The sequence below is a fragment of the Hippocampus comes genome, unplaced genomic scaffold (genome assembly GCF_001891065.2).
Source record: "Hippocampus comes isolate QL1 unplaced genomic scaffold, H_comes_QL1_v1.1 scaffold37, whole genome shotgun sequence".
Taxonomy (NCBI): domain Eukaryota; kingdom Metazoa; phylum Chordata; class Actinopteri; order Syngnathiformes; family Syngnathidae; genus Hippocampus; species Hippocampus comes.
In genome coordinates this window covers 1,086,871-1,102,854 of record NW_017805535.1, presented here as the reverse complement: position 1 = coordinate 1,102,854, position 15,984 = coordinate 1,086,871, and the positions used below count along the sequence as shown (strand labels likewise).

General features: G+C 40.2%; 1 protein-coding gene across 1 annotated transcript in view; it reads left to right on the top strand.

The window, feature by feature from the left end:
- Positions 1-4,011: 4,011 nt before the first annotated feature.
- Positions 4,012-15,984, top strand: part of LOC109520770 (polypeptide N-acetylgalactosaminyltransferase 18-like) — a 142,898-nt gene continuing 130,925 nt past the window's right edge. The window contains exons 1-2 of the mRNA XM_019878242.1: positions 4,012-4,157; positions 4,270-4,558. Coding sequence (XP_019733801.1) covers positions 4,315-4,558 — 244 coding nt within the window. The 5' untranslated portion in view covers positions 4,012-4,157; positions 4,270-4,314. The remainder of the gene's footprint in view (positions 4,158-4,269; positions 4,559-15,984) is intronic.

Genomic DNA, 15,984 nt, shown 5'->3' with positions numbered 1-15,984 from the left:
AAACGCGTGTGGGAGAACAGCAAGTTGACGACCAACACCAGGATGGCAGTCTACAGGGCCTGTGTTCTCAGCACCCTACTGTATGGCAGCGAGTCCTGGACCCTGTATGCATGCCAAGAAAAGAGGCTCAACACCTTCCACATGCGAAACCTCAGGCGAATCCTTGGTATCAAGTGGTCCGACTACATCACCAACAAAGACGTCTTGGAACGTGCCAACATCCCCAGCATGTACACCCTCCTCCGTCAGCGTCGCCTTCGGTGGCTCGGCCACGTCCACAGGATGGAGGACGGCAGAATCCCCAAAGATCTGCTCTATGGAGAACTCGCAGTTGGAAAGAGAACACAGGGCCGCCCACAGCTTCGTTTTAAAGACGTTTGCAAGAGGGACTTGAAGGCTGTTGAGATAGATGTGAAGGGATGGGAGTCACTGGCCCAGAACCGCCCAAACTGGAAACAAGAACTGGCAAGTGGTCTGTGCCGTGGGGAGGAGAAGATGAGAGCATCGGCAGAAGACAAGAGAGCCAGGAGAAAGAACAGCCAGGACAAACAAGCGCCTCCCTCCAACTGTGTGTTCAGGTGCATCCACTGCAACAGGGACTGTCACTCCCGGATCGGCCTCTTTAGCCATACCAGACGGTGCTCCCAATCAGGCACAAACAGATAATCACACTGTGATTGAAATGCCAATGATGATCGTAATGGCATCCCTAAAGGAAATTTCCTATACAGTATTTGTCTCTGCTGTATTTTGATATTTTACACTGTATATTCCACCACACAAACACACACATACGAGACAATGAGAGGGCAGCTCTTCACGAGTGACATTCTTCTGGTCAATATAGGGGTTTGAGACCTTGCTCCAGGGCACCTCTTGCTCACCGATTTCCAACTTTCGAATTCCCACGTTCCAAAAACGCACTTTGTAGGTTAATTGAATACTTCAAAAGCCCATACGTATGAATATGATTATGATTGGTTAGTTGTTTATTTGTCTATATGTATATTTTTTCAGTGAAGTAAATTTTACAGGGAAAGTTTTTGTGTAAATTTTACTTGCGTAGCATTAGTTTATTCAAAAAAAAGTCACTCAAAGTTTAAAGAAGAAACCCACAACCTCGACTTTGGGAGGCAGCCACTTTATCACCTGAGCCATGCCGCGCCTAGTGCCTGTTGCTATCTTGCTCGGGTCAGGCTGAATACTGACAGCTCATGATGAGATCCTTTGAAATTGATGTACTTTTTGTTGAAAGTAAAGGAATCTGGAACATCAGGAGGAACATTTTAAAATGGTACACATGCGTTGCAATGTTGGTGTTTCTACACTCAACACGCTACAAAAGTGCATCCCGACCTCCTTTTGTCAGGTCACCATTAAGGCAGGCAGAGATTTCCTTTTTACAAACTCAGTCTTGTCTTGAATCTAGTTTATTTTTCTTTTTCGTTTGTTTTAGGGTCTGTTATGGCTGTGCATACATATGTGAGCATGTGCATGTCCACGTGTGTATGCTTGCACGTATGGTAACGGATCGATCGCGGAAGGTTGGCTCCTTGAAAAGTAGATCTTCTGTCAAAATAGGTTGGGCACCTTTGGTCTAGACTCTTGTGAGTGATGCCCCCATTCTCGCCACAATAATTACCAACACTGACACTACGAACACCTAAGCGGTGTGTCAGCTGAAATGCAAATAATCAGCTAACATTAGCACATGCACAGTATTTTCGATAGCAAGCGAGCATGTGCTCTCATCATCTTGAACTTATGAATTGAAGTTCATAAATTTAACATATAATATAAAAAAACTCTGTGACAAATTCATAGTCAAGTCAATGGAAGGTGATAGGTTCATACTAATAAATTTGTAGTTTATCCAAAAGTAACTGGTTAGCATCTCCATTCAAACCAGAGGTGCCCAAACTTTCAAGAGCCACATAGGGAAGAATCAAAGAAGGCAAGGGCTGCATTTTTCATTTAACGCAAATCCAATTCGTCAGTGTAAGTAAAATGTGTGAAGCTATATTTGTTTTTGAACATACTGTATAATTGGAAAAAAATAACCTAGCTTTGTAATAAAGCAAAACAATGATTTTTCAAGATTTTGACGTGACCAGTGACCCTATTGAATGAAAACTGATCGGTCGGAAATGATGACAGGAAGTAAGAGCTGAGACTAAACTTTTCTTCTCCTGCCTTGCCACTCACTGGAGAAGGTAAATGTCACGTTGTGAGGTGGTGGTGGACCCCAAAAAGCAGGCAGGAGGGAGGAGCAGGGTGTACTTGAATAAGTGTATTGATAAAACACAGAAAACTAAATCCTAAACAAACAAAGTCCTAACAACAAAACAAATCCAAAGTATCAAACAAAACCATGACTGAAGCTCAAAAAACTAGAACAGAACCATGACAGAAATAAACATGATAGGACAAGCAAACAAACAACAATGACCCAACAATGAGTGGTCGGGCGGGAGTCCTTTTATACAACCAATTACATAATGACCAACAGGTGTGCAGCTGCACGGGGAGCCCTACAGTGCCACCTGTTGGTCACAAACCGAATCATGACAGTAAGAACTCTCGCAGTACAGGGCAAGCAAATGGCACGGCCTGTGTCAAATATTATTTTTGTCTGTGCTGCCAACCGCTAAAAATGAACGGTCGTAGTTAGGACACGCTGAAAAGAATCGAAATTGAGAATCGGGTAATGATGCCCAACCCTATGGTATGTGACAAGGTCTGAACAAAGACCAGGTGCTAAGTGAATCTCAAAAATGCAGACTCAGATAAATGATGATAACAAAAAGATATTTATTTATCGATAAGCGAATGACCGACAAAGTAGAAACAGAAATCGCTGGTGACAAAAAGCTAGGCAAATCAAATGAGAACCAAAAACGCAACCGGTAAGGAAAAACTGAAAACCCTAAGTCCACAAAACGAAATGACATGAGTGAAAACACCTTCACATAAAATTAGTCAAGAATTGCTTGACTAGGAAAATACTTACAAAACCAAAATCAATCAATTCTAAAGGTCTAGATAGGTCGTGAGGTCTAAAAAATGTCACATGGGTAAGAACAGTGACAAAGGTCAATAATCCGAGAAAGAGAAGCACAAGTCAGAGTCCTTAAATACAAAGAAGCTTGATTGCATGACGAGACACAGAAAGGCAAAACAGAACAGCTGTTTTTTTTGTTTGTTTTTTAAAATTAAGTCCAGTGGACAAGAAGTTTATGCTGGCGTGGGTGCTTTACAGCACTTCGTTGCCGCAGAAGTTTTTCGTCATTCAAAATTGATTGGCAGTGTTGTTAAATAGCACTCTTTTCTGTGGGTTGTCAAATTTAGAAGAAAATTTCCTCCCCCTTTACACGGCATTTATTCCCAGAAAAAAAAAGTTTACTCCTATAAATTGGAGCCACTCTTCCTGGAGTTGGCTGTTAAAATTACAGCTGGGCCACAGTTTCACATTTTTAATCTTACGTTGACTTCAAAGAAATCCCTTTGGACTTTAAAGCTTACCTTATTATCCTTGTCCAAACAGGAGGTGACCTTAGTATTTTAAACAACCGACCAATACTTAATCTTTATTCCCGAAAAGGTGTTTGCATCGTAATCACCAGCAATGTTGGCATGTTAGTAGTTGGCTCTTAGTGACTATTCAGTGTAATAACCCTTTAGGGGGGGAAAAAAAACCCCAACATTTTTAAGCATTCTAACAGTGCGATGACATGTTAAACCTTCATAAAAGTATACTTCTACAGCTCAATTACTCCAAAAAATGTGTTACACAATTGACACCCTTGACTTGAATATTCCAAAAACCCAGCAGGATGGATTGGTGTCCCTGCTCACTCTAGCCATCGTTGCATAAAATGATGAGAAGCGTTTCCATAAGAACCTGAAGTGAGCCTTTCGAATGTTTGCGTGGATGCACTTGAGCATCCTCCTGTTGCCCCCCACCTCCTTCTACCTTGCGCTCCAGCTGTGCCCGCCTCCTCCTCTTCGATTGGACCGGAGGATTAGCGAGGGATCGTCAGACGGCTTTGCAACGGCTCGCGCAGCTTGACTTGCGGGCTGTTCAGCCAGCGATGAGCACTCTGTGGTTAGTGCTACTGTATCAGAGGAATTCCCGTTAATTCGACTGTGAAATTAAGGTAGGTCGGGCAAAGCAAAATTGAAACATGTCTGGCACGGGACTCGCAAAGGCAGAGGAGGACTTGTGACTCTTCGGTGTGTTCGTCTTTCGCCTGCGCGCCTCGGACACAGGAGGAAGAGGATTTTATAAGAGCCCGCTGTGGGAGGGATGTCGCGATGCTGTGCACCAGGAGGACTAAAACTTTGGTGTCGACATGCGTGATACTGAGCGGCATGACCAACATCGTGTGTCTCCTCTACGTCGGCTGGATCACCAACTTCGTGGCGAAGAGCGGTCCGAAAGTTGCGGAGACGGGCGGCAAGACGGAGAGAAAGTTGGAGGAGGACGGCAAAGGAGAGACCCTGAGGATCATGGAGAGGCTGGACAAGCTGGAGAGCGTCGTCAACGAGCACATCAAAGGTCAGCACACGCGGCCCCGGGATGTTGTGCTGACAGTCTGAGTTCATTAACGAGCAGAATGAGATTGAGCCCCGCAGCAGCCTCACACACTTAGGTGGCTAATCATTGCCTGTCAGTTTACCGCATGCACGCACACGCACACACACCCCCACACACACACACACACACACACTCCTACGGAGATTGGCCATGGTGTTTTTGTAACACATTAGTCACACTTCAATCGTCCAAAAGAGTTTTCAAAAAAATGTTTCAAAAAAACAGTCACAGGTAAGAACAAAGTTTGTTTTTATTAAGACAAGCTTTTTTACTTACCATAATCACTTTAATTTTAAAAAATACATTTTCTTGCTTTTCTTTTATGGATTTCACTTAACATATTCACTCACATAAATGGGCTACGAAAATGTATTTCCAGACTTCACTCGAAATAAATACATTTTTTAAATAAGATGTAAAATAAAGGCAGTCTTTTTTACTGACACATTTAAATGTTATAATTGCAAAACTCAACATTTCGAATCTAAATATAATAATTACATTTGGGGAACTCCGTATATCAAACAATCTGATGCGGGTTTCTCTTTAAACTTTTATGCATACTGCGCTGAGATCCATGTTTTTTATTTTTGACATCCGTTATTAAAGTTATTAAAACTAGAAACCTCTTAGTCAATAGCACAGTGTGCAACAAACCTGAATACAGTGAAACTCCTCTAGAACGAAACCTGCATGGGCGAAAATACCCCCTTATGTGAAAAAATCTTCATGCATTAACACAATTCCCATTCTCCTGCCCCCCATACGACGAAAAACCCCCTGTTGCGTTATACGAAATCATTTTGTCTGCTCCAGCCTCGCGAAGACATTCACTACAACGAAGTCTTATCCAACAGCGACCTCTACTGCTTCGTTCGAAAAAAGGCAACAGCAACCACCACACTGGTTTACATAGTGAACGATGTTTATTTCGGTCACAGCTGCAAGTTTCCTGGGCTCAACATACTCATAGCTGCTCTGCTATTGGCTTACCGAGCATCATCCTGGCCTCCGATTGGCCAAGAGGCCACATAGACCTCACTGTCTATGTGTGTAGATACTGAAGCTAGATCTGTAGCATCCGATTAGCTGCTCAGAGTAAATTGCTTATGGCTCGACGGACATTTACTTTACTTTTTATCATGCTAAAAACACCCACGGGACGCTTCGTAGTCCTCGATGGCCATAGTTAGCTCTCGAAGGCTAAAAACCTTATGCTAACTGGAGCGCTTCTCTCTCATTAGCGCTCCAGTGGCTCGACGGACATTCAAATAAACGAACGTTTCCTCGAATGCTTTACTTGTTATCATGCTAAAAACAGCCACGGGACGCTTCGTAGTCCTCGATGGCCATAGTTAGCTCTCGAAGGCTAAAAACCTTACGCTAACTGGAGCGCTAATGAGAGAGAAGCGCTCCAGTTAGCGTAAGGTTTTTAGTCTTCGAGAGCTAACTATGGCCATCGAGGACTACGAAGCGCCCCGTGGCTGGCTTAAAAGTTCATTGCATGTCAGGAAGTATTTGTTATTGTTAGATTCAGACGAGGATGGACGTTGCATTGCTAAAATGGCTACAAAACGGACCTTTTGATGTCAAGCAGCTAAGACAAGAAGAGCTCTGATGCTGGAAGAGAGGGTAAAAGTGATCAAAATGAAAGACGGAGCAAGCAAAATAAAAGACATTTTCCAAGAAATTGATGTAAGTGAAAGTGAATGCTGATCGTAAATTTCGCAATTTCTTTCCCTTTTTTTCTTTCTACACTGACAATATGAAGTGTCAAATAAGTGTGTGCTCAGACTTATGTACTATTGGAATAAAAATAGAGTACACAAACGTTTGTGTGTGCGTGTACACATACGTTTGTGTGTGTGGGTGTGTGTGTGCTTACATCTAAGATCAAATTTGCTACAGTGAAAAACCCCCTGTTGTGAAAAATTTCTTGCTGCAAACATGATTTCGTTGTAGAGGAGTTTCACTGTATTTTTGTTGTTAGCTGACGCAAACTCAAAAGAACGATTTTATTTCCTGCTTAAAAAACCCAAATCTCCTTCCTCCATTGCTATTTTTGTGGCATCGTGTCATCACATGATGGAAACGTGACGCAACACATACGTGACGTGAATAAACAATTTGTTTTATTTGTTGTCTAGAAAATCAACAGTTTGTATTTCTTCAATTCACATTGTGGCAGCAGACCTTATTTTCTTGTCAAGAAGCAAAGCTAAATTGATTTAAAACATTAAAGCTTTGCTGTACTATCATTTTAAGAACATTTGTAGTGCAAAACTCAGGACTTTATTGTAAGAATAAACAAATAAAATTCCTGCTAAATTAGAAATATTTCATGCTATATTAATATATTTATATATCGACCATTACTCCCGGCTGACGTACGCCATAACAGAAGTTAATTCATTTCTGTTTCTGGTTCAGTTTAGCGAGTGTGATTTTCTCTTCAGAATCCAGACACTTATTCATTTGCTTGCTGTTTTGCTGTTCAAAGGTGATTGTTCTACACTTTATTGCGGTCCCTGCCAGACGTCTGTGAAAAGTGTGATCGACCACCAATGCACGGTGTTAAAAATGTTAGCCATGCCAATCTTAGGCTAGCTTAACATTTAGCATGGCTTCTCCGTCTTTTCTCATCTTCCTTTCGTGAATATGACACTTGTCATAAATGGAGCTTATTCGCCGCCACGGATGTGCTGAACACTCACTTTGGAGCAACTCCACAGTGTTTTTAGGTGCACTAGTAGCCAGCAAAGAGAGAGAGAGAGAGAGAGAGAGAGAGAGAGAGAGAGAGAGAGAGAGAGAGAGAGAGAGAGAGAGAGAGAGAGAGAGAGAGATGTTATTTCTTGAGTGCCTTCACTGAGGACTATGATATTAGTAATCATGTGTCTTCCTGTATTTTATTATTCAGCAAATATTACTGTTGTTGCATGCATAACAATTTTGCTGCTGTAGACTGCAAATTTCCCCAGTGTGGGAAAAAAATAAAGGTTATCTTATCTTATCTTATCTTATAATACATGTGTGAAAGATCACTGTGGCTGAGAAGTATGTGCTGTTTATTTAAGTCTTGTCAATTGGTTTTCACTGCTGCAACCAAGAGGCAGTTTATGGCAACTACCCTTTGAAAGTTAAAATCCATTTATTTTGCAAAGTAAAATTTTGTGGTATTTGAAGACTGTATTCTGAAAAATGTTTGATTAGTCGTGACTGTAAAATGGGCACATTTTGGTGAAATGCATTACTGACTACTTAGTATGCATTACCAACATCATTGCCCACCACACACAACATTAGGTACTGTGTCATCTAATTATGTTACCAGATCTGTAGAGTCCAGTAAAGATAGTAAACGGATGTTGTTTGCAGTAATGTAGATTGCTATCTCATTTTTGAAATGCAATGGTTCAACTTCTCAGTACCAACATGAATCCAAACAGTACAAATCGGTGGAATGAATTTGTAACCCTATATTTTGAAAATAAGCTTATTAGGTTAACTGAAGACTCTAAACAGCTTAAACCTGTGAACGTAGGTGGAAATGGTTGTTTGTCTGCACTCAGTGCCCTGTGATTGATTGACTGACAACCAGTCCATGGGGTACTCCGCCTCTGGCTCAAAATCAGCAGGGATAGGTGCCAGCTTGCCCACGGCTTCAGTGAGAAGTTCAGCAAGCTGTACAACAAGTGGATGGTTTGATTCAAACTATAAATAAAACAAACAAAAAAAAAAACTTCGAGGGAGGACCTTTATTGTAGATGTGAAATGATTCATCCTTTTTCTATCTTGTTTACCCCCCGTAGGGTAACAGGTGAGCTGGAGCCTATCCTAGCTGATTTTGGCTAAAGGGTCCATGTTGGACGAGTCGCCCGGCATTTGCAAGAGATTATGCAAACAACCAATATACATTTACTACTTACTCTTGTGTTAGTGTGACAGCATGAACTGTGATTTTATTGCCAATACAAGTTCCAGCTTTTGCAAGACAGCACCTTCCACAAATTGTTTTTGACCCTTAAAGGCCACTGTACTTGACAGCTGAGGACCTCAAGAGATTGCCACGTGAGCTAAAAATAAATAGCGAATTCAATGTTGCGTTGACGGACGCAGTTTAGAGAACGAATGAATGAATGAAGTTGCACATGGGCAGCCGGGTGGAATCAGAATTGAAGTTTGCCTCAGAGTCAGACTCTGAGTTCACATCTCTTGTGAAACATCTGTGTGGGTTTGCGTGTTCTCCTTTGCCGGCTACTTTGCTTTCCGTAAATACCGAAAAAAATGGCTTCTTAGGTTAACACCATTTTAGGACATTGGTCTTTAAGAATTGAGATTTCTCTGTGTTGTTAAATTAATGCAGATTCATCAATACAAAACACTGCTACATTTTCTAGGTCTGAAATATAGAAGTGCTGTATTGAATCTCATTAGATTGTGCAGGGAGTGTCCACAGAGATAATCTATTTAGATATAATATTGGGAGTCAAAACAATCTTATCTGTGTTGCACAAAACTGTTTAAAAAAAACATTGGAAACGGATCAGTGGAGAGTGTTATGAATATTTGAATGAAGTAAAGTCACTGCAGTCAACATGGTGAATAACACACAGGATTGTAATCTTGGTTTGCAATATTTACCACACAAAGCTGCATCGTATTGATATACTGTATGACTAAAATAAATATTTGAATAACATGGGAAATACACTGTACAATGTTTTTATTAATTGAGACCTTTTCTAGGGTTGCATTCTCATCTTTTAATTCATTTTTTCGAAATAAGTACAGCACTAGCCCCCGATGACTGCATTTTTAGAGGGCACGGCTGAGAGGCTCCAAATTAATTGCACTAACTAGCATAATTATTAATCAGCTTTACTGCTGAGGCTGCTGTCAGATGCAGCTTATTTGCTAGATTGTTGTGTTTACATGTTTTTTTTTTTGTGTGCATGTGAGTAGGTTCAACAGAGTCCTCTCACGATGAGAACAGGTTATCATTGTTATGCACAGCATATACAAGGTGCCCACAAAGTCTCTTTACAAATTGGCAGCCGCTAGCGTACGTGCGAACTGCAGTTTGTTATCTTTGTTACTGATCGTCAAGAGCAAGTCAATGAACAGCATATTTATTAATTTCATGTCACCTATTGAAGCGATTGGTCGTGGATGTATAGCTTTATTAGAATCAACTAATGGCGCCCCCTATTGATATATTAAATTGTAACTTTAGGGATACCACGTACATGTTTTGACAACACACAAATTGCAAGAATTGTCAACTATAAATAGCAATGAACATAGCCGGCAGTTTTCTTAATTTTGTTGCAATCAACAAGAATATTTTTGGTAAAAGGGGAAATGTGTTTCCGCATCTATGTGGGGTGATACTGCATGGATCTTTTGAAGACATTACCAATGAAGGGAAGATTCTAAATGTGGATTGTGATATCATTTTTTCCATCCCAAGTGAAGACAAGACAGCCCATTTTAATGTGCTATTTGTAAAAGCATCACTGACCTATTTTGGGGTTTTTTTTTTTTTGTCCAACCTAAATTGTCAAATGTGTTTCACAAACAACTCTACAATGATTAAAGCTGGATGTGCCAAATGTTTTGACAATATTTGAAGGTCCTTCCAAAAAGGTGCCAATGCTAATGTTTTTTGTCATTTATAAATATAATTTCAGCAGTTCTATAGTCATCCCGCTCTTTGTTTTTTTCATGGTTTGATTCTCCTTCTCTGCACTGTGCATCAGTGAGTCACCCCAAGTAAAGAAGTGGCCCTCAAACTTGCAGTAATTTTGATAGACAGTCTGTTCTAGGTGGGGCGGCCCGGTGGTCCAGTGGTTAGCGCGTCGACCTCACAGTGCAGAGGTACCGGATTCAATTCCAGCTCCGGCCTCCCTGTGTGGAGTTTGCATGTTCTCTCCGGGCCTGCGTGGGTTTTCTCCGGGTACTCTGGTTTCCTCTCACATTCCAAAAACATGCATGGCAGGCTGATTGAACACTCCAAATTGTCCCTAGGTGTGATTGTGAGTGCGGATGGTTGTTTGTCTCTGTGTACCCTGTGATTGGCTGGCAACCGGTTCAGGGTGTCCCCTGCCTACTGCCCGAAGACAGCTGGGATAGGCTCCAGCACCCCCCGCAACCCTTATGAGGATAATCGGATCGGAAAATGAATGAATGAAATAATTTTCTAGGTGGTATTTGTTAACACTTAACCTTCACGTCACTGATCACACTGATGTGGCTTTTGATAAGAACTCTTCTGTCAGACTCAGGACAAAGCCATATAACATTCATGGAGATATTTATCCCGCAAGAAAGAATAGCTTCTTTTCATAATCTATATTTACTTCTGTTACAATACAATACAATACATCCTGATTTATATAGCACTTTCACAACAGCAGCAGCTGTAACAAAGCGCTTAACAAAACAGTTAATACAAGATAGAAACAATTGTAATGTAAAAATTTGAAGGTATTAATCATATTTGACCTATATTATAGCCTCAGAATCAGGGCCGGTGCCAGCCATTTTGGTGCATAAATGCATAAATGCTTTGTGATGCCCCCCACCCCCCTCCTACCTCCTGCACCACCCCTGACAGAAATGAACAATGTCAGAGTATTTGTCAGTGTTACTTTATTTTACAAAATAACTTGTCAATATTAATGTTTCAAAAAATTTTCACAAAAATAAGAGAATAATTAAGTCTAAATAAAACACTCAGAATGGCACCAAATACACAAATAAATAAAAAAATAAAACGTAAATTAATGATGTGATTATGTAGGCCAGTATTTAGGTACATTAAAATTTCAATATTCTACCTTGATGGACAAGAACTGATATATATATATATATATATATATATATATATATATATATAAATATTCTGGACACAGTGAATATGAAAGGCAGAAATCTACACAGCTTTAAGATTGAGTTTAGTTTTTTTTCCGGGTAGTAAAGTCGACTCGTTTTATTTCCAAATTACAGTTTCAAAAATAAACTTTCGCCAAATTTGCGATTGAAGCATAATGGAACAAACTAGGAGAGAATGAAAGAGATGGGACTGGGGGGCACCAAAGGTAGATTGACAAGAGGTCCACACAGGAGATTAATCTTCCTTCGCATAAATAAGCCCACATTATTTATTACATATATTTATGAACAAACTTTACACACCTTTATTGTAAATATTATATACTGTTATTATCATAATTTCTATTGATGAAGATTTTTTTATGAGCTTGATTTTTTTTTTTCCCTTTGGTGCCCCCCCAGGCTGTTGGTCCCTACACTTAGTACGTGACCAGCGTATGCTGACCGCCGTGCCTGCTCAGAATCGATGTGTATCAATATTTTGGCATCAGTGTGCATCTTAATAGTATAAATTACAATCTAAATTCTCTTATGCGTTTGTTAATTATGAATAATAAAAAGACCACAGTAGCTTTGCAGAACAGTTCTATTTTGCCAACATACGCGGTTGCGGTTTCAAAATGTAACCTTCATCAACCATCAAATGTGAGCGCCTGGTTCTATCACGATAACAAATTTTTCCGGATGACATATTGCAATTTAATTTAGGCAAACAAAATTAAATGACTGATTAATTGGCCGAATAATGACAACATTTACCATGCATAAAATAAATTTTCCTCCCCAAATGTATTTTAAGGGGCGTCAATAATACTTTGGCTTTTTGCGGGACGACACATTCTCCTCAAAATATATGCTAAGAAAAAAGAAATTTCCTTTTGGTTCCTAGAATGCCTTGCGTGCCAGAGTGCATTTAATTAACAAAGTTGAAAGGACATAAACCTTTGTCATGTGTTTGTTCATATTTACCACTTTTTGTCTATCTTGCATTGTTTTTAGTTTATTCTTTCCATTTTTTATAAACAAACTATGACTTTAGTTTATGTGTAAAACAGTGACATCCCGGTCAATTCCATGCACAACTCACCTCAGCATTGGTGTAAAAATTAATATTTTGTGGCTTTCCTGTGATAACACGTGCATTTTTTTGTCATTTTAAACATGTTTTTGTTAATGCAGGGCCCACATTTCAGACTACTGCGAAAACAACGCACATATGTCATAACAATGATGCACATTGATTTCCTGCATTTTCAATTGAGAAGCTTTACGTTGGCTAAATAATAAGAAACAGCTCACTGATGCTTTCAGATTGAAAACCCTCATTTGAAACCACCAATTCACTCTACCTTATGCAGAAAAAAAAACATATTAGGAGCCCACACACATGGAATCACACATTTTCTTTTGTTTGGCTGATGCTGTTGATGTTGCTGGTCATTATCACAGTTTACAGCAAGTGGTGTAATGTTTCCTCAAACATCATTTCTGGCACTTTATCCTCTTGTGTGGTTCCTGCATGTTACAATATTACCAAAAGCCAGTGGCCTGCGCTCAGGACCTTCAAAGCCTTCTCTGCTAGCTGATACATCACCAAAAAGCACTGATCTGCGTAAAAACTTTGTATACATCCGTAAACTATTGTATCCATTTCCCTCCAACAGTCTTTTGTCTTCATTTAATAGTGTGACTTGTCTGCGTAGCTTACAGTCATTTGTGGGTTATAATTCTCTCTGTATTTTTTGTCCGATGAGATTTCAGCTTCCGTGTGTTGCTATATCAGTGTAAACTTTTCAAACCCTTCAGATGCAGGATTGTTGGCCCTGTACAATTGAAACCCGATACATTATTTACTTGTTTATTTTTTAAGAATCGGAACCAATCAGCTTTCAGATTCAATATGTTGGTCCTTCTTGCATGCGTTCTGGACATTAGCACTTTTCCGTCCTTTGATTGGTTCCAAATGACTCGTGTGGCGTTCTTCACATGAAGCCAGGAGCTGACGACTGTAAGGCAAGGCAGTTTAATTTATATCACGCATTTCATAAACAAGGTAACTTATTGTGCTTCACACAAGCAAAGACACAACACCTACAATATTCTGGTGCTTAGTGAAGGCCTTAATTTTGAAAGTTAGCAGCTGTCACTGCAAAAAGCCTTGTTCAAATCATCCTATTATGGACCAGCTACAAATTGCACACACTGATGCATAGCTTTTAGGAATGGGTACCGAGCCTCAGCACTAAAGTGGCTCAGAGGCTGAATTATTCAAGACCTGAACATCGATAAGCTCCACCCTTAATGGTTCTGTTAACGGTCCGACAGAAATGACTCAAATTCATTTTCCATTTATTTAGACAATATGAATGGTATTTAGCACTTTTTACCCCTGCAATCTTGTTTCTAACTAACAATAAAATTATATTCCTCGAATAAACATTTTACAATCTGAAGTGATGTGACTCATCTTACCTCACTCCCCCACTGAAAAGAATGGTGCGTCGAATTTACTCCTTTTTTTTTTTCGTCAAGTAGTTGCACGAAATAAAATTACTGTATCTGGATCCTGATAATGTTTTTAAGTGGACTATAAATCTATCAAAAATAATTACAGGAATCCAGATTTTTTATTGTGTGCAAACACCCCGATTAAATAAAATGGAGTAAATTCAGCACATCACTTTTTTGGGATGTATATCAGCACAAGAGGACGTGAGCCAGCCACACACTACGCTGCACAGGGCCTTTCTGTACCCATGTGTATGATTCATAGTATTATTTAAGAACATCAATCATGACATATAACCCGATAATTTTCATACTGCTATTTGGATGTCTGTGTTCGTAACGGTGGCAACTCCTGTGCCGTCCGCGCCCTACCTGCTCAGGCTTTGAAACTACTACTGGAGGCACTTTTACATTCATGTACATTTGCGCAGCTCATGTTGCCATCCGTCACATTGGCTTACCTCTGTTGCTACGTTTAGCATCCAAGCTTTTCGCTCTTCATGCATATTCAGTGGATTTATACTCAGCCCGACCGTCACTCACACTAAGGTGCAAAGTAAAAGCTCGGTTAGTCTTGATGTGATTGGTCATGCCGGGAAGGAAGGACGTTTATTTTATTTTTTTTCCAACTACAGGAGGCTACTTTTGGCTATACAGTAACGCAATGGCAAGCGATTTCAATTGTTTATGGAAATCAGTAGCTCATGTTCGAATCTCAACTCAACTCAACTCAATCTCTCTCATGTAGCACTCCAGCGCTGACCGCATCATTGGGATCGTTGTGACAATCATGCCCGAGAGATTAAAACGGTCAAATGTCTGGTTACGTTTCTCAAAGTTTGATGGTGACAATGCACGGTGCCACAAGTGCAATCAATCATTGAAATGTGTGGCGGAAACACAAGCAAGCTTCGAGGGACAGTGTGTAGAAAGTTGGGAATAAATGATGTCCACACAACATTTTTGTTGAAAAATTACCTCTACTTACGTGCTATTTTCATGATACTAATGGTCTGACAGGACATGACAAGAACGAGCAAATCCATGTTGGGCTTCTTCACTTGTCACGTCTCATTGGCTCAGTGCATGACGCATTGCTGTAAACTGAAAACTAGTTGTAGCCCTCCATGCGGCCTCAAGCGAGTTGTAACATCTCGACAATGAAGACAACCAATGGTTAATGTTGCCATAATCACGTCTTGTGGAGGCTCTCAGTCGTACAGGAAAGTTCCATCGTAGAAAGGGTTCTGTCAGTCGTCATCTGTACCTGTGGGTAAAAAACAAAAAACAAAAAACAAAAAAAAAAAACAAAAAAGGACGTTTCGCTTCTCTCACAGAAGCTTCGTCAGCGGTAGACAACCCTGAAGTCTCCGTGAAGACTCCGGGAAGTTGCTCTGCGCTAAAAGGCTGAGCGTGGCCTGTTTGAGGACTGGGTGGGGATGGTTAGTCACGCCCCTATTGGTTTATTAGAGGCCCATTGGTTTCTAAACTCCCTATCATTGGGTCTTGATTAGGCCTATTGTTTGGGCTAAGGCTGAATAGCTACTTTCAGTTAGCCTGATCAGCATGTCTATGTCCCTTACTGGTCAACAATAACTAGTTATTTACAATAACTAGTCACGCCCCTATTGGTTTATTAGAGGCCCATTGGTTTCTAAACTCCCTATCATTGGGTCTTGATTAGGCCTATTGTTTGGGCTAAGGCTGAATAGCTACTTTCAGTTAGCCTGATCAGCATGTCTATGTCCCTTACTGGTCAACAAGTTATTGTAAATAGGAGACAGGTTAAATCTGATACCTCCTTCACGGTATTCCATCCGTTGCCAAGAAAGTGAGTGCAAGGAACATTACATTGGAGAAACCAAACAAACACTCAAGAAAAGACTTTATCAACACAAATGGAAAAACAATGATAACAAAAGTGCAGTACACGCACACTTAAAAGAAACAAACCACACAATTGAAGATGAACAAGTAAAAATCCT